The sequence below is a fragment of the Neopelma chrysocephalum genome, unplaced genomic scaffold, assembly GCF_003984885.1.
Source record: "Neopelma chrysocephalum unplaced genomic scaffold, ASM398488v2 Primary Assembly neopelma1_45, whole genome shotgun sequence".
Taxonomy (NCBI): domain Eukaryota; kingdom Metazoa; phylum Chordata; class Aves; order Passeriformes; family Pipridae; genus Neopelma; species Neopelma chrysocephalum.
The window spans coordinates 17,998,297-18,022,279 of record NW_020897704.1 but is presented as its reverse complement, the minus strand read 5'-3'; the positions used below and the strand labels follow the sequence as shown (position 1 = coordinate 18,022,279).

General features: G+C 43.7%; 1 protein-coding gene across 3 annotated transcripts in view; it reads left to right on the top strand.

The window, feature by feature from the left end:
* CAMK1D (calcium/calmodulin dependent protein kinase ID) overlaps positions 1–23,983 on the top strand; it is a 218,910-nt gene that overhangs the window by 182,924 nt on the left and 12,003 nt on the right. For all 3 annotated transcript variants that reach the window (XM_027679541.1, XM_027679540.1, XM_027679538.1), the window contains exons 6-9: positions 3,215–3,290; positions 12,800–12,912; positions 14,688–14,766; positions 23,839–23,926. In XM_027679541.1, the coding sequence (XP_027535342.1) occupies positions 3,215–3,290; positions 12,800–12,912; positions 14,688–14,766; positions 23,839–23,926 (356 nt within the window). The remainder of the gene's footprint in view (positions 1–3,214; positions 3,291–12,799; positions 12,913–14,687; positions 14,767–23,838; positions 23,927–23,983) is intronic.

The window sequence follows — 23,983 nt, the reverse complement described above, 5'->3', positions numbered from 1 at the left end:
ATAACGGTGATTCAGCCTGAAACACAGTTCCTGGATGTGGAGGAAAGGTCCAGGTTTCCTTCATTGATTTCCCTGTCTCTGGATGACTGTTGCGTAGCATTTGAGCCCTCAGTGATTCCCTAGGGATGTGTGATACTGGAAGCCTTTGCTGAGCTGGCGTCTCCCCAGCGACAGAAATGGGAGATTTGACTTTCCCCTTCTCCTTACTGCTGTTTTGTCTCCTCAGCCCTCTGTGTTGATCCTTTAATGCTGTCAGATCTTGGATCTTTTTCATTGTGTCTCCTGCTTTTGCCTCTTGGCACTGATCTACCATCATTCCTAAGAGCTCCTCTGACTTGTTTTTCAGCTCATTAAATATTTCCGTCTCTCCGTGTATCAGAGACAGATGATGCTGAGCTATCTTCTCCTGTTCCTGTTACATTGGAACAAAAATCAAACCCAGCCATTTGGCCTTAAAATAAGTATTTAACACCCCTGCCTTTCTTCATTAAGGTTTACCAAAAGGGGGGTAATAGCCTCACATTTGCTTTGAGCAAATGGTGTTCTTACCTGCTTCACAGCCACCATTCACAGCAGCAAGTGTTATCAGTGCTCTTCACTCCTTTAAAACAGAGAGAAATGCCTCAACAAAGCTTTGATGTTTTAAGGGGGAGAATCTTTATATAGTTCACATCCCCTCATCTCAAATTTGTTTTCTGTTGTGTTAATGTGGCATATCTGTATAATGTCGGGAGCTCACTAGGATCCCTGATGCTTAGGAGACATTTGCATGATATTTTCTTTTGGAGTTATGAGATGTATAATGTTTACCAGTTTTGAATATTATGTAAACAGGAGCAGACAGTCAAAGGTAGAAGAGATATGTGAATAAAATATTGGGAATTTGGAAGGACTGGAGAGTTGGAAGACATCTAATCTAATATAAGGACAGGGAAAAATTAACTCCCTTCTTCCTCATATTTTGTCACAAAATTCAGTCACAAGGGATGGAACAAAATAAGAAACTGAGTCTCCCAAATCCTATTTGATGCACATTTTGAAAAACATATTGTTTTTAGAGGAAAACTTGGAGGCAAGTTTTGATGAATCACAAAGGAAAGAGCCAGATTAAGGGACACAAGGATTGTCTGGGAAAGTTGTCTTGAGCAACTTTGGGGAACGACTGTTTCATACATGGGAAATGAACATTTCCAGACTGTCCCAGCTTTCCAGGTTATCTGTGAGGTAGTGGCATGCCAGTGCTTTATTTTTTTATCCTGAGTTTGCCTTCAAATTCCCCCCTGATGGACTAACTAGCACTGAGCCAACAGACAGACCCTGACCTAGAGGAGTTACATTTTGGGCACCAACTCTGGAGGTCGTCTGTATTTCCATAGCTTTGTCCCCTATTGTAGTAGGAGTATTTTTACCTTTATCTTGGACTACAGCAGCATGCCCATGTCCTGGAAGGAGGTTCCTGAGGCTGCTCAGGTATTGGGGTGCAGGTTTCTACCAAGGCCTGGGGTCGAGTTCGGAGCCGTTCATGCTTAGTATGGTGGAAAGAAACTCCCTTTGGCATGTGGTGGATAAGTGTTGGAGTATTCACACGTTACAACAGTGTATTAGGATTAACAATGTATGAACAGAACCATCCTTCTAATTCCTTATATGTGCAGTGGTCCCAATTTGCTGGATAACTTGAAGATTGGGGTAATATTTAATCTGTGCTGCAGATTGGGGCATATCCGGCATATCCAAATCTTCAAGAGTCTTCATAATCTGGCTGCCAGCTATATTTGTATACACATTCCCCTGGATTTTCTTCATTTTTACAACGTGTCCCCACTGGAATTTGACCCTTTCCATCATTCTTCTGCTTGTGGAAAAGCAACCTGAATGCTCTTATCTGCCTCATGCACTGTCTTCCTTCAGTCCCTTCTCTAAGCTATCACGCCAAAGCACCAGAAAGTCTCTTCTGTTTCTCATTGTTGCTTCCTGTTCTTTTCCGTGCTGGCGGTTTTGACCTTGATTTTGTTGGCTTGCCTAGCTTAAGAAGCTAAGTCTTTGAAGAGTCCTACCAGTACACCAGAGCACAAGTAGCAACTAAATGTGAGGCTCAAGTTTTAACACTTATATGTGGTTCCCAATTTTTTTTGCTGTTCTTCAAGTAATTAACGGCTTTGATGTTGGTAAGACTCCTATGAGAGGAAGGTGTAACCCCCAAGAAATATTTCTGTCGGGACTTGCCCCTTCATGACTTTTTTTCAGCATTAGAACTCCAAATTACTCAGAGGAAATACTGTGCTTTTTAAAACATAGTGTGGCAAGTCTGCTTTAGGAATGCTACAATCAGTGATTTCTGGCATTATTGTGGACATTTTGCTTTGAAAAAAAAAGCAAAAGCTTCTTTACATGAGACAGATTAGGGTCACAGGGTTTTAAAATTTAGGTTTAAGCATTTGTACAGCAAACTCCTAACAGGGAAAACATAATACTCCAGGATTTCCCCAAAAATACACCTTTTTAACTCTCACTAGTCTCGGATAGGAAAGCAGACCCACAAAGAGTTTCAGTAAATACCCAGGCTCTTGCTTCTTGCAAAATTCAGAGTATGGTGGCTGAAAGCTACAGAGGCAGAAGGCTCAGTTCCTTTGCGTGTGTCCAATTCCTGCTGCTTTCCATTTCTCCCTCTGATGTGTCTCTGTTCCCAGAGGCAGAAGGACAAATTACTCCCCCTTTCTCTGACATCCAGCAGGCTTTGAAAGGCAGCTGCTGGAAGAAATGGTGGCTGCTCTCCTTCCTTTCCTGCAGATGTAGTTTATCTCCTCCCTGACATGCTGCACTTTCTGAGCTGCCTCTGGAACTCTCTGGTTTGGCAGCATGATTTGGTGAAGCTGTGATGCTGTCAGGGGGAATGTGCATCTCTGCACCCAAGCAAGGCTTGACCTCATTTTCCTCCTAAACAGGGAGGTGATGATTCTCTGCCTCTCATGTATTTTTCTGTGCTTAGTTTTGTTTTCTGTGCCTAGAGACAAAAAATGGGGAGTTTTCTCCTCGTTAGGAGTCATCCTTCTTTGTAAGAATACGAGCTTCAAAAACCTCAGGACATTTACAAATGCAAGGGCTGTGTGTGGAGGGCAGAACAAGGTCTTGGGGAACTTCATGGTCCTGCCTCTTGACCGTACTCAAATATTTGTTCTTATAACATGTGCTTGCTTGGCTTTTTGTTTTTCAGCTCCTGAAGTGCTGGCCCAGAAACCCTACAGCAAAGCTGTGGACTGCTGGTCCATTGGGGTCATCGCATACATCCTGTGAGTACCTGCTGGGTTTTCAGTCTTTGTCCCCCTTGGGACCTGCAGAATGCTCTCCCACCATAGAGTTACCCGGTTAGCCTGGGCCAAATTGTTAATCTCTGACACCTATGACCCAGGATAAACATGAACTCTGGACAACTCCCAGCTGCATAAGGGCTGAAATTAGGGCACAAGTGGTAGGAAATGAACCAGTACCCTTCAAATGCCAAAATCAGTGCTCCCACCTGAACTACACTGTAGGCAGTGGTATGGGCCTGCCCAGATTGTGACATTGTTGAATTTATTATGTCCCCTGCTCAGATTAGCTTTGACAGGAAACAAATTTGGCTGTTTCCATGCAGCATAGCACCACGCCTGCAGGCATATCCCAAAAAGACACCTCTCTCATGGCATCACCCTAGTGGCTTTTTGTTCCCTGGGGAGGGCACAGAGGGAGATAAGGGGGAAAGAGCTTTTAATGTATGGGAATGAGTTATTCTCATCAAAACATAATACAAAAGTATTGAAATTCTTACTGAAAATGAGGGATCGTTTTCCTTATCTCATCCAACCATCAGGTCCCACAGGAGAGGGTGAGCCCTGTCAGTTCTATCACTCTTCCTTCAAGCCATTAAGCCTCTGCATTCTTGGCTGAGATTTGCTCCTCTAATGGCACTAATCACTGCTCAAAGGAGGGGGGATTGATTGCTTGAGAAAGCTGCAGGACCAGGACTTCTGTCCATTCTCCAAAGTGGTGGATTGATCTCAGAACTCATGTTTATGGAGATGTAGTGCCTGTCCTCATTCATTACCTGCCACCCTTCTTCACAAAGGCTTACTAGGATAATTTAGATTGGAGGGAACCTTGAGAATCCCTTTCCTTGAGGTCAGATTAGGGAACCTAGGGCTTTATTCAGTTGTGTCTCAAAATCCTCCAAAGACAGAGACTGTGGGCAACCTCTTCCACTGCTTGACTGTCCTCATGGGGGAAAGATTTTTCGTTATATCCAGACTTGTCTTCATGAAAGGGGCAGCCAGTACTTTAGATGTGGGTGCACTTTCAGTGCTTGAGCCATGGAAGTAGGTGCACCAGTCACTGCTCCAGTGACAACACATGGAAGGACTGGAGAGGTGTCCAGGCACTGTGGTCACAGGGATACCCTGGTATCAGGGGTCATTAGTGCTGTCCCGAAATAGGCATTCATAACATTACTGGGCACCATCATCTGAATCCAGATCTGTGTGCATGAGTATATAAAATCACTGCTCATATTTGGATTGCAAAGAAAATGCAGGACTTGTGTGACTCCAGTTTTTAGGAATGTCTCTTGACGGGGCAGGCTGTGCTCGAGGGTGGGGGCTGTAGGTCTGTGCATGTCACTCAAACAACAACTGCCCAGGTTTCTTGTGCCCAGCCTGAGAGACTTGAACCACGAGCTATTCATGTGGGTCTTCGAGATGAGATCAAGCTTTTGCCACAGACAGATCAGGGTGACCACACAAAGCACAACAACCCTGTTCCTTCAGTCAAGAGAGCACAGAGCTGCTGTTTGGCTATTGACTGCCACAGAAACAAATGTCTTTTCCTGCCAGCATTACCAATGCCTTCTCTTTTTTTTGACTTTTCCCTTTTACAAAACTGTCACAGTTATACAACGCTGAAGGAAAAAGCAGCTCCAATGAGGCACAGCATTAAAGCATTCCTGCTTTGTTCCTTTTCTCCTTATGCAGACATTTCATGGCTTGTCAACATGAATAACTTTTTGATGGGGTTGTATAACTATTTTTGCCAGGATATACCTCACTGCTGTGTTATCCACTCTGTGCAGTGTACATTTCCTACATTTGCGTTTAGTCTTGAGCATGTTATATGCTACCCAAAATAGGTTTTTTATATTAAAATGGTATAGGAAGGCTTTATTTATTTGCACATGTGTTTAATTATTTAAAACAAAGTCCTACCTGAAAACATTAGTTTTATGACTGACTTTCTAATCTACATGAATATTTGAAAACTTATTGAGTACAAAATTTTACAGGGGAATGGATTTATCTTGGAGCAGCCATCAATAGCAAGATGCAAAAAGCTTTTGCTAAACAAAGCAAAAATCAACAGTGCTGATTCTGACTTTGTTGCAAAGCCCAATGGGACATGCTGCAGCAGTGAGGAAGACAACAGACTTGCCAAAATACCTCAAAGGCTCTTCACACATCATGCCCTAGTGCTGTTTTTGATGAGGATGGTGCATGCTGACCCAAAGTTACTATTTTTCACAAGCAAACCTGAGCATGGAAGTCCTAGGGGTTGGGTTTTTTTAATGTGTTCAGTCCTTGTCAGCCATGGCAGGACACAGAGCCTTTTCTATTGCCTTTTTAGTACTTTGCTGAGTACCAGCTTCAGTGAGTGGGAAGAAGGAGGATGCAGGTGGAAGACAGCAGTACTTTGCCTGACTTCCAGACTCAGCTGCTGTGTGGGTTCAGTTTATTGTTAAATATCCACCATGAAAATGTGTGTCCATCTGGCAGCCCACGGGAGGGCTGTGAACTGTTGCATCTGGTTGCCCAGAGATAAACCTGGCTCTGCTTATCTCCAGGTTTTCAGTTCCATGCATCAATGGCTCATGCACCAAAGGTCTTTTTTGCTGGTAGACCTGTTGTTATTTCACTTGTTTCTTTTATGTGTCTTGCTGAGCAATAGGGTGAGACAGTGCTAGGTAATATGTCCTCCGCATCCAGTTTTTGAACACATCTTCAGTAGGTGGAAGATTTCAATCTCATCCCTAATCCTTCCCCCTTCCTGAGCAAGGCTGCTCTTTCTACAAGGTTCAGCTCTCTTTCCTTCTCTGTTTTCCAAATCAGCATGTGCTTGGCTTGTCAAGCAAGGCGTGCACACTCCTCAAATTTAAGTTCCCTGTTTGCTGTATGGGGAATTGCAACCCAGAAGACTTAAATCAGCTCGGTAAGAATGAACCCCTGTGAATTCCTGTTTGCAGGACAAGGAAGCCTTTTCAGAGTTTCTGTGCTTCAGGTAATAAGGACTTGATTTGTACTGTGTACAGTCCAAATGAATGGCAATAACACTGCTGCAGAAGGATTGTGGTAATGTGTTTACCAGACTGTTACAGCTTGGGTGGGATTGGGTCTGGACCAAACCACCTCCTTCAATATTTCTGCATGTGAGCTACATCCTTCAGCTCCTGTAACAGCAGCATTTCAGGGCTCCCTTTGGTTCCCCTGATGTAGGTGCTTAATGCTGCTGCAGTCACATACAGTGTCCTGCCTGGTCTCAAGCTGTGGCTTCAGGACAGTCCAGCCCTCCATAGCCCCGTGACATCCCTGTCAGCTGAGGACAAGGGTGCTGTGCACTTCAGCTTCTCCGATGGTACAGGACTCTTTGTCTGGGCACCTCAACCCAGTCTAGGTCAGTGCAAGCAGCCCTTTCACCAGAGTGTGCCCTTCAGTTGCCTAAACTTCCACATTTAGTGCCACTCTGGGGCATCCAGAACAGCCACGTGCATTTGGCAGATGACACGTGCTGTGGAGACCTTTCTTGTGGAGTGACAGATGGAGCCAAGAGGGAGACCGTGGACCATGTCAAATAGCACCAGATGCCCATGCAGAGGTGACTGGATCACACCCTGCTCTGTACTCAGAGCCCTGCTTTCACAGTATGGATTAACTTGCTTTATGGAACACTTGCATCACTCTCCAGTCTCTGTTGACTCCATCTCTGTTGAGTGAAATGTGATCTTAGAAACACAGCCCACATCTCGCATGTCCTAGTCTTGGTCTGAATGTCAGCCTTGCTTCCAGGAACAGCTAGAAGTTGCAGACATGGTCTCTTAAAAGTGTCTGGGATACAGCAGAGAGGAAAAGGATCCTTCCCTAAGCTGGAAGGAAGCAGCCCTGCTGGAGTGTCTGATACCACCAGTGATGGGCATGGATTTAACGCTTGGGTTTGCTGTCTCAGCAGTGCCATACCACCAGAGGTGGCAGAGCCAGCGAGCTCCCAGTGTGGAATGACACTGAGATGCCTCAAGCAGCAGCAGCACAGCCAGCCTGGTGCAATGCTGGTAGTTAATCCTGCCCTGAGCAGGAGTTATAATTCCAGTATATCACTGCACCCATCCAGATATGCCATTTCCAGCTCCACTATCAGCACAGTTGGAGCTACTTGCACATACCTAAAGCAGTTTGAGATGCAATTTTTGCATCAGGCAATCCAAGCACATAGTCCTCCCCACCTTTCCCACAGATTCTAACAGCCACTCTGGACAGACTTGTCGTTTAAGAAGATGGAAACTCGGGGGAATCTAACACCGAAGCCAGGCATAAATTAAAGATGCTTTGAGCTATTATTACTGCAAGTGGTTTGAGTGCCTGCAGACACAAGCTTAGTTTCACTTGAGAGCCCTCAGTATATGACACTGGAAGAACAAACTGTTTCTGTGGCACCAATGCTCTAGAGAAATATTTGTTTCTGTGATATGCAAGGCAAAGGATGTCTTAGGAAAGAATACCTTTGTTTCCGTGCCAGTCTCTAGTGCCTCTAGTTAATGACAGCCAGATTGCAGAGGCTGCACCAGCAGAGTTTTTATCAAAACCTCTTTTGCATGAGATGTCATTATTCACACAAACTAATTTTAGAGCCTGAAATTTCCTGTTATTCCAGTTGCAGTATTTCTGAATTGGAAACAGCCTCAGTGTTGAGCTCAGCTTTCCACTTATCACAAAATAGTTCCGATAATGTGTCCAGCTTAAAAATATGAAGCTTAAGAAGAGCAAGAGACTTCACTGGATTCCCAGCAGCTGGAGTAAGGGGTTGCAAAAGCTTGTGAAACTAAAATACTGATTACATGCATACCCGATAAAGAGATTAAGTTAATTTATGGAAAAAGTAGAAAATCATGTTTCAAAGCTGGAAAAGAACTTAGGCCAACAGAATGATCTGCTTCAGCCCTTGGTTATTCATAGGCAACACCTCCTGTCTCTTCTGCACTAGACTGAGCACATTTTGCCTTGAATTTTCTTCTGATTCTGTTCACTGTTAGGACAAGAAAATTATTGGTTTGTTATTGTTGTTTATAAACAATAAATATCTGGAAATAAATCTTGGATCGTAATCTCACACTTTGCTGCTGACCTGTTTTTGATTTTCAAGTAGATGTGCATGAATCATCAGTGATGTTTGTATGGAAGGATTAACCAGGGACAGTATAAAGTGTATTATGCCAAAAGAAGTTTCCATCATCACCCTGGAGTCATACATTGGGAAAAACTGGTCAGTCATCTCGTCTGCTTGGCATCACACACAAGCCTAAGCAAGAAACTGAGGAATAACTTACTCGTTTGATACTGGAAGGAGAAATAGTGGTGGCAAAGTACAAAAGCATGTGGGATTGTTCAGGATAACTCACACAAACACTGGGAAGACAGCCTCAAATGATTGTTACTCATCGCTTGCTTCTTAATTTGTCTTTGATTCCATAGGTTAATATGTCCTTGTCCACAGCTTTGTGAGGGCACCAGTGTCAGCCAGTGTAAGAGTCTCAAAATATACAGAAAAAATACATGTGTTTATCCCTATAAATAGCACTTGGATGACTTCCCACACCATACATCTCAGGTCTTTGAGCACTTACTGAATTCTTTGCTCTAATCTAACTATAAAATTGTTTGTGTCTCCTGGTCCTTGGTGTCTCTTGTGCTGCAGGCTGGGCACTGACTGTGTGAATGAGTTATTTAGCCTTTAGTATCACCCCAAATACGTAAAGAGAACTTGCAGGGATTTGCTTTCTCTGCATGATGAGGAGAAGATGTTCCTGCTGTTGTGCTCTCATGATGGCTTCTAGAAATGACTTCTGGAAATATCTTTCTTTCATACATCCACCTGGGTTTTTCCTATCTGCATCCCATTATTTTTAAGGCAAGACTGGAAGTAGGAGTTTAGGGGAAAATCTGTTGCTGATGTGATAAGGTTGCTAAATAATTCTGAAAATCTTTTATTTGTTGAAACTGCAAGAAAATAATGGCAACTTATATCTGCCTGAAACTCCCCCAGGACAGCATAGGATTTTTTCACGTCGAAGACAGAGGGTTTATTTTTGCATTTCTGCATATCTAGAGAAAAGCAGCAGAACCTCTGATAGTGAGGTCATTTTTTTCACACAGAATGTCCCAGCAGATGGAAACAAAGTTGGTGGGATTTTGGTTCTGTAAGAATTAACCAAAAACTCATTATAGACTTTGGAAAGTGGCCCAGTTGCTGAAAGTCCAAGAATATTTTCTCCAGCTATAAATTGTATGATAGGCTAATTTACTGGGGCTTTCCCATCCCTTTCTGCAAAGCCAATAATGTTAAATATTAAAGTAACATTAAAACTTCTGTGTCTTTCTAAACTCTGTTTTTAAGAGAAAGGACAGCAAGACTGCCTGTATTTTGGCTCTCACCCTGCCCCTGTGCCAGGATGCCCTGATGTTCCCCTCCCAAATGCCACCTCTTCTGACCTACAGAGCTTGCTCCCTTCTCACCTGCTTTCTGGGGCAGGTCCTTATTGATTTGCCTCCCTGAGCAATATCCTTGGCACCCCCTGTGCAGGAGGTTCATCCCATTCCTGGACAATTCAGGATCAGCCCTTGTCCTGCACTCAGCCTTCTCTCATGTGAGGGGCTGGTTTGGAGGGATGTCCCTGACCATGACGTAATAGCAACTAAAACTTCTCACCCTCTCACTGGCAAGCGAAAAGCTGTGCCCTGTGCCCAGCTACCAGCAGTCCTGGTACTCTCCTGCATGACCCTGTCTCTCCTTGTGCTTCACCCCTCCCAGCACCCACCACTGTGATGGGCTGCAGGGACCTCCTGGACACGGAGGTAGATCCAAATGTGTAGATACTCAAGCCGTGCATTGGAGCAGTGGAGGAGCTGGACTGAAAGGCTCTGGAGATGCTGGGGTTCTTGCTGGGGTTCACATGTCTCTGTGCTCCCCCTTGCAGGGTTATAGCCCTCCAGCTCTGTGCTGCTCAGAAGTTTACTCCTACATTTTGCTGCCACAAGTGTGTGTAAATCACAGCAGTCCCAACTTGTGCTCTTGTACCTTTGCCAAGGTAATTAGTACAGTGCACATTTAGAGAGAGTTATTTCTCTCTGCAGAGCAGCCTGTCAGTTCCTCGGCGTGCACACTGCTGACTGCTCGCCTTAAAATGCTTTATCAGAGCAGTTTGGGTTTGTTTACGGGAAGCGCTGAGGAGGGCAAGAAATTAATGAGGGACTGACAGGCTTCTTATATGGAGTCCCCTGAGCCTCCCAGGAAAGAGGGACAGAGTGATGGCTCCAAGTACCTTTGGAGGAGCTGTTTTGCATCAACCTGGGCATCTCTACCCCAGTGCCCATCCTAACAGCTGCAGTGCTGGTGCTGTCAACTCCATTATTTCCAGACCTCTCGGTAAAGCGCACAAATCTTGAGAGTTGTGAGGGTGGAGTAGTCATTGTCCGTGGAGGTGTTTAAGGAAAGACTGGATGTGGAAAGACTAATGATTCTGTGATTCTGTGACAAAAGAGGAGGAAAGTGAAAATCAGTTTGTGTGCATCCCCCCCAGGACTGTGGAATGTAAGCACTAATAATTATTACATTAAAACAAGTTATTTAAATTTCTTCACGCTACCAGATGTTTTTCCTTCATTGTCCCCGTTCATAGTGGCTTTTTGGCACTTGCTTAAATGCAGCATTTTTAATGGCCCTTCTAATACACCACTTCTACCACGGGGTTTCACACAGGAGTTGCTTCACCCAGCCACACACACACGCACGTGCCTATGAAGTAGGTACACAGTCCTGCTCTGAAGGAGCATACTAGTCTGGCATGAGGTTATCTTACTTGCTTTTGATAAAGGCAGTCATTCAGTGGGACACAAATGAGGACTGGCTCATCTGCTCTGCGAGATAAAGAGAGAGATTTCTGATTCAGCTGAACCACAGTGGATTCATTATCATGCTGCAAATTTCATCAGAGTTCTCCCAGGTCAATATGGATGTGACGCAGATCAACATCTCACTCAGTATTTAAATTATTTATCAAGCACACTGGCTCTTCAGAGCTAACAAAACATTGCTCCTTTCACCCTGAAGTGTTGAGTTGGTTCAAATAGCCTCCAGGGCAGCTGGCTGGCCTTGGGTTATAAATAACTCAAGTATTTAATTTCTTACAGTTCCCCCCTTTTGCTCTCTTGTTGCTGCAGTGTAGTTTCTGAGTTGGATCTTCAATCTGTTTATAATTGCTGGCTCTCTCCAATTAAATGCCTTTTGAGGTTGATTGACTCAGAGTTTAAGAAAATTGCTGGGAAAAGATTATTTCAATACTAACAAAGTATGTGTAAGAATAGTTTAGACCATGGACTAAAGATAAGAGAGAAAAATTCATCATCTCTGTATAGACCATAGAGGCAGGAAGGTCTGTTTAACTGTGAGCAGGAGAGGTTTGCTAAAACCTTGGAGCAACCTTGGAGGTAAATCTGGCACTTTGCAACCTTGGTATTAAAACTTGAGGAAGGGGCATCTCTGCTGACATGTCTGTTTAGAAAGGGACAGACTACTGCCTGCAGCATCAGCTGGGTGTGAGAGATCTCTGACATGTGGGTTTTATCACTGCATTGACTTAATACAGTGCTGGATGTGCTTTTCCCAGCTCTGCAGGGCTGGAGGAGCCATGCCTCAGCACAGTGACTGACCTACTGTCTGCAGCACTGGGAGGGTGCACCCCAAGTGTTGCAGCTCAATCTAGGCGCATAATGTTCAATGTCCTGCTTGTCCTGGGGTGAGGTTTGTTGAGAAGTCTGATTATAAACACTGAAAAACAGGACAGGACTGTTGTTAGCCTTAGGCAAGGCAGGCAGTCAGACGTGGTCAGCAAAATCACTTGCAGAAGTGAGAAAGGGAGAGGCTCTCAGTGTATCTGTGTCAGCAGCAGGTCCATGTCCAGCCCTTGCAGGCTCTGCTGCAGAGGGGGACTGACTCCTAGACATCCTTATCGCTGTGCCTGGGGATGCAGAGCCCAGCACAACCTGCAAATGCATCCTACCCTGTGCCTGATAGCTCCGCAGGGCTCCTTGACCTGCTTTGCACAGGTCTGCCAGATGTGCTGAGGGTTGGGGCTCTGTGGATGTAAGGTGTAGCTCATGAAATCTCCTCTTACCACATGTATAGGAGAGGATGGAAGGGGTCATGTCTATGTATTAAAACTAGAGTTAAACACCCAAAAGCATGCAGAGAGAGACCACGATATCTGCATCAGTCAGCATGGGATCAACAGCACTAGGTTTCTAAGCAGAATTCCTCTTTGTCCAGGACAGTGCCAGTTTTGAGAAGTGGCTTTACATGTCCCTGAACAAACTTCTTTCATGGTAGCACTTGCCTGCTTGAAAACTCAATGTGTCAAGTCTTAAGCAAGAGTTTCTCCTTTTTCTCCCTCCCTCTTTCTTCTTGCCAAAGATGGGTCCAATGGTTACATCTCTCTTTTCTTGTTCACCATTAGCCTCTGTGGATATCCCCCTTTCTATGATGAAAATGACTCCAAACTCTTTGAGCAGATCCTTAAGGCAGAGTATGAGTTTGACTCTCCATACTGGGATGACATCTCTGAGTCTGGTAAGTAGTTACTGCTCCTTTAATTGCAACAACCATGCATCCATGTATGTCTATTGCTTATATCCTCCTCTGGGCGTGAGAATGTCCCTTCCATTATGTCCAGAGCTCCTTTTGACTGAAGACCATTGGGAATGTGCATTTCTCTCAGTTTAAATAGTTCTGGGAATTTGTTTCTGCAGGAGAGCAAATTAAGTACAATTTTGTCCAACCACACATAAAGCACTAAAACGTAGCTGAGACAGAAGATGAAGATGTCAGAAGACTGTCCCCAGAAGAAAAAGCAGTTTAATTTCTCAATCAAATACAAATGAGAAGCAGATGGTTTAAGTGTCATTAATAATAAGGTGGCAAACTGTTTTGGCTCTGTTACTGACACTGCACTGCAGCTCCAAAGTGAGACTGCAGCAAAAAAAACAGGAAATCATTGGCTTCCAAATGAGGTGGATGAGCAGATCCAGAAACTGAGGGGACTGTCCATGTGGTTGGATCCAGAAAGCTGCACATATGCTCGCCCAGCTCCCCACCCAGTGCAGAAGATATTTAACCTACAGTGCCTGTCTGTCCCTGCTCTGGTCAGTCTGGCAGAGGGGCAGATACACCAACATGTTACAGGCAGATATGGCTAAAGGCTTCTGGCTGCAGCATGGCTCATGGCCTGCCAGCACCAGTGTCCATTGGTGACAGGGGGGACACATTCAGTTTGCACCCTGCATGTGCCACTGACGTACTGTGTGGTCTCCAAGGGGTCACACAAGCTCAGTGTCCTTGCTCTTTCTAAACCAGGGAAACATCTACTATTTCATGCAGGAGGAGAAATGAATTCTAGGAATATTTCATCATATAAAAATATCTCTAGAAGTGCAGTTTTCTGATTCATTAGTACTACTGATTGAAGCAGGGTAGATAAAAATTCTTTTTATTATAGAGATTATTATATATGCTCTTATCTGCACAGAGAGCAGCATTTCATGCTGCTTACATCTGCAGTCCAGATATCATTGTGAAGGATTGCTTAAAAATATATGTGATGAGAAGTTTTTTAAGCCCATAAGGTTTTCAGAGAAAATATGAAGGTCTGCTGGCAGACCCCTTTGCCTTTTGGGGGAAAGTCCAGCACCTAAATCAGCACAAAGATTTTTCCTGCCATATTTGGCTTTGCTGTGGCTCCTTCAGCTACACTGTCCTGACACTACTGGATGCGTGCCATGCTGCAATCTCCCTTCCTTCCATTATAGTGTCGATTAAAAACACACTGCCTCGTGCTCAAGGGAGTCCATTTGCCTCACTAAATTCCTTTTAAATACACAACATGTCCTCACAGCTGTCCCTGTGTGTGACTGCTTGGGGTGAGCAACGTGAAGCTTCTCTTACTGTGGCATCTGACCTCCTCCCTGCTTTTCCCACTCGGTTTACTAGCACCTGCAATGGTGTGGCCACATTCAGGCCACTAAGATGATCAGAGGCACGTGGCTGACCGGGGGAGCTGGGAGCTGCCAGGCTTGTACTCTGCTGACTCTGAATTATCCATCCACTCCTAAATATACCTGCAGGAGTAGATACCTTCAGCTTTTACCTGCTGTACTAAATAGTTTGGATTTGGTCCTAAGTCCTTTTGGTTATATCTATATTAATAAATGACAAGTGGCCTGGGACCATTTTCTTGTGCTGTGGCCAGGTGGCACTTGGTAGCCTGATCAGTGCTGTTGGCTGATCATCCATCAGCAGAACTGGGCATCAACTCTATTGCTTTCATTTATTCTCTCTTTTTTTTGCAGCTAAAGACTTCATTCGCAATTTGATGGAGAAGGACCCTAATAAAAGATACACCTGTGAGCAAGCAGCACGGCACCCTTGGTAAGCAGCAGTCACTACTTTCAGGGCAGAGGGCATCGTTTTACATTCATGGGTGGAAGTAGTTTTCCTGTAACATACTCTACTAAATAATTTAATGCTTATATTTAAAAAACCCCGCCTTTGTCCTCTAGAAGACTGTGATGGACTTTAATCTCATGCACCAGCCTGTTGAATATCTGTGTAAGGATTAGTAAAATGCTGAATTGTGTATGTTGACTGTAGTGCAGCAGTGGCATATGCCCAAATGACTGAACCCAGAAATCATAGCTGGGGGCCAAAGGTCGAATACCGCAGGTGTGCAGAAGGCTGGATATCAACCTGCTCATGAGGTCCTTGCCAAGGTAATATCAGAGCCCTTAGAGCATCCCATGAAGTAGGAAATCCTCATCTGTGCTTCACAAATAGTCCACCTCCTGCTTGCAGTAAGGAGCTGGTTCCACATGCTGGTTATCCTCTGTTGTTGAATGGAAGAGATAGGCTAGAGAGGGATGAGCTGAAAGTGAATTAGCAGTAGCAATGCTGTCTCTCTGCAGTGCCTACAGAAGAGTACTTGATCTGACTGCATTTGTAATTTAGATCTCCCTAAAGTGCTTTAAATTAGATGATGCCTTTCCATGTGAGTTGACTTTACCAACGTTACCCAGGGTTTATGCAGCTGGAACAAGAGTGGGTCATTTACTTTTGACCAGCCCTGAGTGACTGAGAGCATCACCCCACACTGCCACCTGCACCCTCACATGGGCTCTGAATCCAAGTCTTTTAGGGAAGGGAATGTTAAATATGAGGTGAGATATTATTCTTGTTTTTATAATAGCAGCAACAGAAAAAAGTCAATGGCATGACATTTTCTTCCCAGGTGCATATTAGACTGTTTTTATACTATCACAATTGCCCCAAATACCATTTCCTTTTGCACTCTTTGTGTGACAAAAAGGAAATTTGAGTAAGAAAATCCAGTTTTTGGGAGATGAAGAAAAATCTGAGCTTTGGGAAATTAAACATTACAGAACTCAGTATTAGCAGTACAGAATAAACAATGGGAATGCAACTCCCAGCGGGAATGAGGTGACCATTTGTACAACTCAGAGGCAAATTTTCCATCCAAGATACACACACACACAAAAAAAAAGAATCCAGCTCTTGGCCCCGCTACATCGGTGTTGGTTGCTGGAGTGCAACAAAGAAACGTGGCACTTGCAACACACAGAGCTTTTGGGCCCTCCAAAAGGAACAAAATGATAAAAAGAATTTTCTTTCTTTTTTTTTTTGTTTTTTTTTTCTTTTGCATGTCATGGCCAAGGGCCAATGGAAACTCACAGACTGCTCCATAATTCTTACTATTTTCTACAGAATTCATTCTTTGATGTAAAAACAATCTCCCAAGAGAGTCTTCCCCCATTTCTGTGTCAGGGGGTCTTCTTCTGCCAGGCTGACTTTGCCAGATAGTGGTTCACTTGAAGGGCTGCTTCCCAGTCATGTAAAGCATAGCTCAGGGTCAGCCTTTGAAATGTCAGACATGCAAATGGCACTGCAGTAGAGAGGCTTCAAATATGCACCATATTTCCACCCCACATCCCAAACCCACCTCCCTTTGACACAGAGGCAGTTATGTGCCAGTGGATTACAGGACAGGGAGGTGGGAACTAGATGATCTTTAAGGTCCCTTTCAACCCAAGCCTTTCTAGGATTCTGTGATTCTATGACAGTTGTACAGTGGAAGCAAAGCATGAAGGTTTCCTGACCTATGGCTTCAGATCTGCCTCTGTCCTCCCCACTGTGCTTGTGAGCAAAATTCGATGGCTCATTCCCCTTTGCTCTCAAAACCTTCTTCCCGTAACACAGATGTTGCTGTTATGGACCTCTCTGGAGAGTGATCTTATGGAGGGTTTGGATACTGTAGTGATAAATGCCTTTTTGGATGATCAAGGCTACTCACCCAAATATTATCTGTTATTTCAGAGTTAGTGATAGGATCTCCTTTTGCCAAAGCATTGCTCAAGAATCATTTTCCACACAGATTGCTTATGTCAGGAAATAGTGGGGGTTTTGATGTTTCTTCTCTCATTCTAGCCATTACATCTGTTGCAAAGGCATCCTCTCCTGCTCTTGGAAGGAGGGAAAGGCTTTTTTAGTGGAGGAGGAGTAGATCTCTGTGTTTCCTCTCGATGGTCGTGTCCTTCTCTCAGCCTGGTCATGTTTAAGTTTCCAGCAAGTCCAGATTTGAGTTCCTCTCATGATTCCCCCTTTTACGATGGAGGCATCCCACACCACCTTGTCAGATGAGCATGTATTTTTCAGTGTACCCATTTTCAACCCCCATTAGCCACATCACCTTCCACAGTGCTGACATAGCATTGTCTTCTCTGTGTGTTATCCGTGGTAGTGAGGTACGTAAGACTATTGGCTTGGTGGGAAGAGGTGATCAGAGCAGACTTCATGGGGCCCCACAAATCATATGCTTTTCCAAAGTGCTCGCACTGCAAGTAGCCCTTAATGGCACCTCATAAAAAGCACCTCTTTTGTCTGCACAAGCAACATAACTGGAGAAGCATCTTTGAACCCCAGCATTGTCATGAAGTGAAATCCTGATTCCACTGAGGTTAATGGGAGTTTTGCCAGACTTTAGTGAGAGTTGGGGTTTGTCTCCGTGTCTCCCCAGCAGAACACAGATCTACCTGAGTCACTGGTGCTGTGCAAATGGTAGATGATTAACACATATGATGAAGTAGCTCCATGTAGTAATATTTTCCAGCTTTCTCTTTTTCTTCCTCCTATGTTATCTTCCCTTGCAGTATCAGATCTTTGCAATAAGCCACAAATTAGGAAGAAAACTATCAAATCAAGAATACTTAACACTTATTTTATAATCTGATTGTGATAAAAGTGGTTAACTGTGCCTGACATTGCCATGAGGCTTTGTTGTTTCTTATGTAACATTTGTGGAGAACAAGCCAATTCCAAAATACACCTTTTATTTCAATTACCGTGTTTTTATCTTCCAAACAGGGCTTGCAAGAACTGGATCTTGCAAGATATTACATTTATGCTTTTAAGGTTAATAATCCCTTTGAATTTTGGAAAACTGCTCTAGAATAGACAGCTATTTGCATGACTAAATGTTTGCACAGGAATAGACCCTAATAAAAGTAAATACTTCTTCCCAATGGCCTGCTTTTCTGTGCTGTATCTGCTCCCCACATGCCTGCATTTACGTGATGTTTTGCTATTTATAATCAAATGGCCTTGGCAGAGGGACGGTATGTTAAACTCAGAGTTGGCAGAAAAGGAGGCTAATAGTTGCAGTGAAGTATGGTAGCTGAAACAGTATAATATGTGAGACTTGTTGGTATAATGATTCCACCCCAGCCTGTACAATCCATTTATACAGATTTCTCCAGTTTAATATACAGGTGACTTATGCTTTCCATTGGAAAATTTGCTTATTTTATAGTGTATCTTTCAGTGAGGTTTGCACTGTTCATGGTGTGTTGCAAAGGTGCAATGTTCTGCTTGGTTGTTCCACTGATGACTTTTCGAAAAGAACATGGAAAATGAAGGTAACAAAAGAGTGGAGTGATTTTGCTGCGGCTTGATACATTTTAATGTTTCCCTGGCTCATATTAATGACAACAATTAAGTTTATTAAATATATTGCCATATCAGAACCCACACCCTGTTTAGGGCAGTGGCTCAGTCTGAAGTGATTAAGGGCAAGCAGCAGAAACTTGAGAATCTGTAGAATCATAGAAACCTAGAATATCCTGAGTTGGAAGGGACCCACAAGGATTATCAAAGTGTGCTCCCCGTCAGGTCAAACTAGGCCCTGCAGAGCCAAATTCAGCCTCTGGGCTCAGATCGGAAGGAAAGAAAAGAGTGCTCAGAGGGCAAGGACAAAGTCCAACAGTGAGAAAGCTAATATATAAAAGTTGGAGGGGGTGCCATGAATTTACTTGCTCTGTCATGCATTAACCAAGTGAACTTAAATGGGATTTAGAGCTGTGTGCTGAAGCCAGTTATGGCATTGAAGGCAACCTGGGGCATCTAAATTAAAGGGTGATGTATATGCTGCCTCCCTGTATGGATTGTATAAGGGAGAGGGAGGTTGTGGCACCAGGTAGACACTTGTGTCTGCAGGTACGAGTGTGGTCCTTGCCTTTCCCTGTTGCTTGTGCAAAGGGACAGAGGATACTTGGTACGTGCCGACATCCATCCATGCCTACATTGAAGAATCACAAAGCTTTGGCAAGGACTGAGTCTCTGCAAATTATGGCCATGACCCTGAGTGTTTATTATGTGCCAGAGAGCACAAGCCAGATAATAATTTCCACCCAGGGAAAGGACGTGGTTTACAGAGAGCTCAGTTCTCAGACGGTACTGCTTGAAGTGTGAAAAGGCCTTCCTGAAGGGAGCTGCTGATGTTTACAACATTAAATCAAACTCTTATCGAGTTCATCCCTGCACTCTATTTATTTTGGAACATCACTGATACAGTACGTGTGTGTGTATATTTATACACATACATGTGTGTACATGTAGATATATATATATATGTGTGTGTGTGTACATATAGAAGAGTTATGATCCTTCAGCATTATCCATTACAGCTAACTCCATGTTTCCTGTCATCATACTGAAGAGTTTTCCAAGCACTGTTTGGCCAGCACAGCATTTGAGTTGGCTGCCTTCAGTATGAGGGCTCAGAAAATAATGGTAGATGAAAGACTTTGCCTGCTGTCATGGGCAGGGAGAACGAGACATATGCTTGCAGCATGCTAATAAAGAACTGTCCAAAAGGAAATTTACTGGTTTATCTTTGTTGGAGGTTCCCCTCAAAGCTTAGAAGTGGTATGGCTAGATAAATTGGTGTGATAAGTTTGAACTCAGCTAGAGAGCTAAAATAAATTAGATACTATGAAATAATATTTGATCATTAGATTAGATTCCTCTGATGTGCAGGATGAGATTTGTTATGCTTATTCACAAGAAATAACTTTCTTAGTTTCAGTGGACGTATTTGGGATGGAGAGTCATCAGACTGTGGCTCTTGGTATCCAATTCTGTGCCCCAAAGCATTGTTAGGATGTAGCTGCTTGTGGGTGCTGCAAAACTGGAACCCTGAGAGAAAAGCCAGGTTCCACTTAGACTAATCAGTCCTTGCTCGCTTCTGGATGATGCTCAGCATGATAGCAGATGATGCGTTATTCTGATTAGTTTAATTTTATTTTTGTATGTGTGTGTGGTAGATAGAAGCAATATCTTTTACTGGGCCAGCTAGTACAGTTAATAAAAACAAACTTCAATGCTGACACAGTTCACTTCAAAGTTAACTGCAAAGCCAGGAGCTGTTGCTCAGGGTTTTATTAGATATGCATCAGTTTGATCAGCTCAAGTTGATCATTGTTTCTCAGGGAAGATGGAAATGATTCCTGCAGGCAAAGGATATGTTGTGATGGAAAGGGAGAAAGAAAGAAAGAAAGGTGCTAAGGGGTTTTGGCCTAAAAGGAGAAGCAAGATGGTTTATAGCCTATGGACTTGGAGACTTAGGGAAAGGGGGAAGGGTAATCATAACTTGCGCTAAAACCTGTTAAATTTTATTCATTATCTTCTCAGCAAGGGAACTAAAGTTTATGATTAAATACATTCAGTATAGATGTGATGATACTCATGATACCCACCTCAGGGTAGGTGCCCAAAAGCCCATCTCATTTTTCAAACTCTACCAGTTGGGTACAGAAAATATTGCTTCTCCCTGCTTACCTCCCCCTCTTCTGTGTCCTCAAACCATCACATCTCCAGCAAAACACCAGCAAACAATTAATGGATATTAACAATGGTCTTGTTTTCCAAGAAGTAAAAACTATACTATAAACACTATAACACCACAAGTGTTATTTTAGAAAAGCTTCAAAATCCTCCAAGTGCAAAATACAGCATAAAAGCGCAGTCCTCATGTTACAGAATCACAAAATTAACAGGATAGTTCTTCAGAGGCAGCTTGGGGAACAATCCCACCCCTGGCTTTGGCAGCCGGGGCTGCGTTTTGAGCCACACTATTCAGCATACCAGCACATGTTTGAACAGATCCTGCTGCACTGAATTACCCCAGATGGGCTGTTATTTTGCTCTGATTAAAAGCTAGCATCTCCAAGGTGCTAATGCTTAGATGTAGGATGGTCACACCACTGTAGCATCTGAGGGCTTCACAGGATGTCTGTCCATTCCCTTGTGAAGTAAACAAGTACTATTCTGCCTATTTGGAAAACGCCCAAATACCGATACTATTTTCCTGGAATTACAAGAATTGCATAGTGAATATAGAGTTAGGGGTGGTAGAAGACAGTTTGTGAACTATTGGAATCAGCAGTTTCTTATTGAAACCACCAGCATTTCAGAAAATGATCATAAACTAAAAAAACAGATATAGCCTGTATTGGAGCTACACGCCTGATTGAAAGTTTCATATGGCAAAAATGCATTTTCAAGTCCTTGTGGAGACTGACAAGAACAATCTTCTGGAAGAGCTGGCAAGGGTATCATGCCCTAAGAACTTGTTCCAGAATAAAATTTGGCAAGTGGAAAACAGGATCTGTGCTTATAGAGCTTGTTAATCAACTTGTTCATAAAGGAAAATGCGTCATTAACTTTGGAGGAAAAATGTTATTTGCAAGTGTAAGTGAATTTTCTGTCTTGGTCTTTTTGATCAGTTACTGAATGGATGGTTTGGCTTGTAGCTGTCCACATATTAAGTTGTCAGCTTAGTTTTCTCCTGAGATCTGTGGTATGACAGCCAGTGATCCCAGCTGGTATGTGTTGAGGGCACCTGCCTTCACCGAGGAGGTGTTTCTGGAGAGAGCAGAGTGCTCATGATATTTCAGAGTGACTCGAACTAGCAGTTTGCATTCCCACTGGGAAACTCTGCTAAGGCCTATCTGGGAGTGTATCCTGCATGGGATCCATCAGGGTCTGTGCTGAGCCTGGCAGTATTCACTGTGCAGGACAGAGGATGAAACAGTGAACATGATGCTTAACCCAGATACTGCCTCACCAAGGTTTTAGTTGCCTGGCCCCAGTGGGAAGTCCAGACCAACTTGGCTCCCTGTCACTGGGAGAGGTGATCAGAAGGAATCACCTTCAGAGAAAGATCTGAAGATCATCCAGTTCTCAGCCAAACACCTTCTCTTCTCCGTCAACAGCACGGGAACCCAGGGGAGGAAGTCAGGTGCCATTTGGGAGCCATGCTTTGTCCAGTTCTTCTGTCTACTTGAGGTAGAAGCTACATAGTGGTGGCAGTCAGACAGAGCCCTTCCCAGCTGGATTAGAGCTACCCTGAATGGGAGCCCTGTTCCACTATCCTGCTGGCTTCAGTACTCTTGAATGACCCAATGTAGATGAGCAACAGGATGGGATTGGTGGGTCTCCACTCTTGGGAGGTGAGGATTTATTCCTTCCTCCCAAGAGTAATTAGTTCCTCTCACCCCTCTGATTATAATCCTGGGTGACTGTTGCCAGCAGGAAGGAGGACAACAATTTGGAGAAGTCTGGTTTCAGAGAGTGCTTCTTAGATGTGCCATGGACACGAAGGCAGGAAAAGTAGCATGTCCCTTGAAGAACAGGGTTACAGTTTGGAATGATCTGGCTGAAATGGAAGGGCTGTCTCCAATTCACGGGACACATAAATGGAAACAGCAGGCTGGGGTATGTAAGCGGTTTCACCTCTTAAGAAACAAAAAGCAATGCTGCCATTCTGCTGCCTTAGTTGGAAAACAGAGAACAGTTCGGGTGCAACCCTCTACAGAAAATGTGGACTAGTTGGAGAAAATCCAGAGGAGCTCACTAGATCAGAGGATTAGAAAATATGAGTTATGAAGAAACAGTGAAAGAATCAGTTTGTTTAGTCTAGAGAAGAGAAGACGGAGAGAAGTCATGATAACAGTCTTCAAATATGTGAAAGGATGCTTCAAAGACAAAGGGAATAAACTATTTTCCATGTCTTCTGGGAGATAGTGAGGCTCTGGAATTGTTTGCCTGAGGAGTCTCTATCTTTTGAGGATCTTTAGGGACTGGTTAGCCAAATACTTGTCAAAACTATTTTGACAGAGCTGGAGTGGGGAGAAGGACTAGATGACTGCTGAGTCCCCCAGACCTTCTGATTATCTCATTGGAGCTCCCTAGACTGGAAGACTCTGGTCCTGATGGATTATTCAATTTCTTACAATTTTTTTATTGCTAATGGACATTGTTTTTCTACACTGGGGCTGAAAAATTGATTTCTGAAAGCATCACATACAACATAGAAGGCAATCTTTGCCTCCTTGCATCACCTACATTAGAGAGTGCTTAATACCCCATAACATGGCCTAACATCAGTTCACTGTGGTGCCTGCTCTTCCAACAGATCTCATGCCTTGAGGAGTTAAACAAATCAATGAAATTCCCTTGAAATAATAGTGTTTAGTGAAGATTTGAATGTGTCTTTATATGTTAAAGAAACTATGCAAGATCAATCAATTTTTTAGGTTAAGTGTTGTTCAGCTCAATTTTTTGTGCAGTCTGTGCTGCTTTAGTGAGAGTCCATGTATCTGCTTTACTGTAAATCCACATTAATCATGATGAATGACTATGTACATTGCAGGGTGGCAGGAAAATCTCCAGTGCAAACAGAAATCAGACAGGTTGGAGTGGCTCTGGAAGCTTCTGCATGGCTGAGGCTAAAAGTAGTCTCGACCTGTTAATGTTAAATCTTCAGATGTCAAGAAAAAAAAAGGTAGAATGTCTTCATCCAGGGTTGTAGTGGTGATAGAAAGCAGCCGTACACCAACAAAATCAGGCCATACCTCTTTGTAGCTGCCAGACCTACAAGCCTTATCTACACTTGCATTTATTGCCCCAGATTTTCCACCACTGCTGCCAGCAGAGACGGTGGTGAGAAGTTTGAGCCCTTGTGTGAATGAAATCATCGTCACTGCAGGTGCAGTCACACCTGGGACCAGCCTCTCTGTTGAGGAGAAAAAGTAAAGAGTACTCAAGAAGAGAAAAAGATCTCTTAAAATGTGCCTGCTCTGTCCATTTCAGGATTGCTGGTGACACAGCACTCAACAAAAACATCCACGAGTCGGTCAGCGCTCAGATCCGGAAGAACTTTGCAAAAAGCAAATGGAGAGTAAGTGACCTGTCCTTGGGGATGACACTGAGACACAGCTCTGCTAATGTAGCAGCT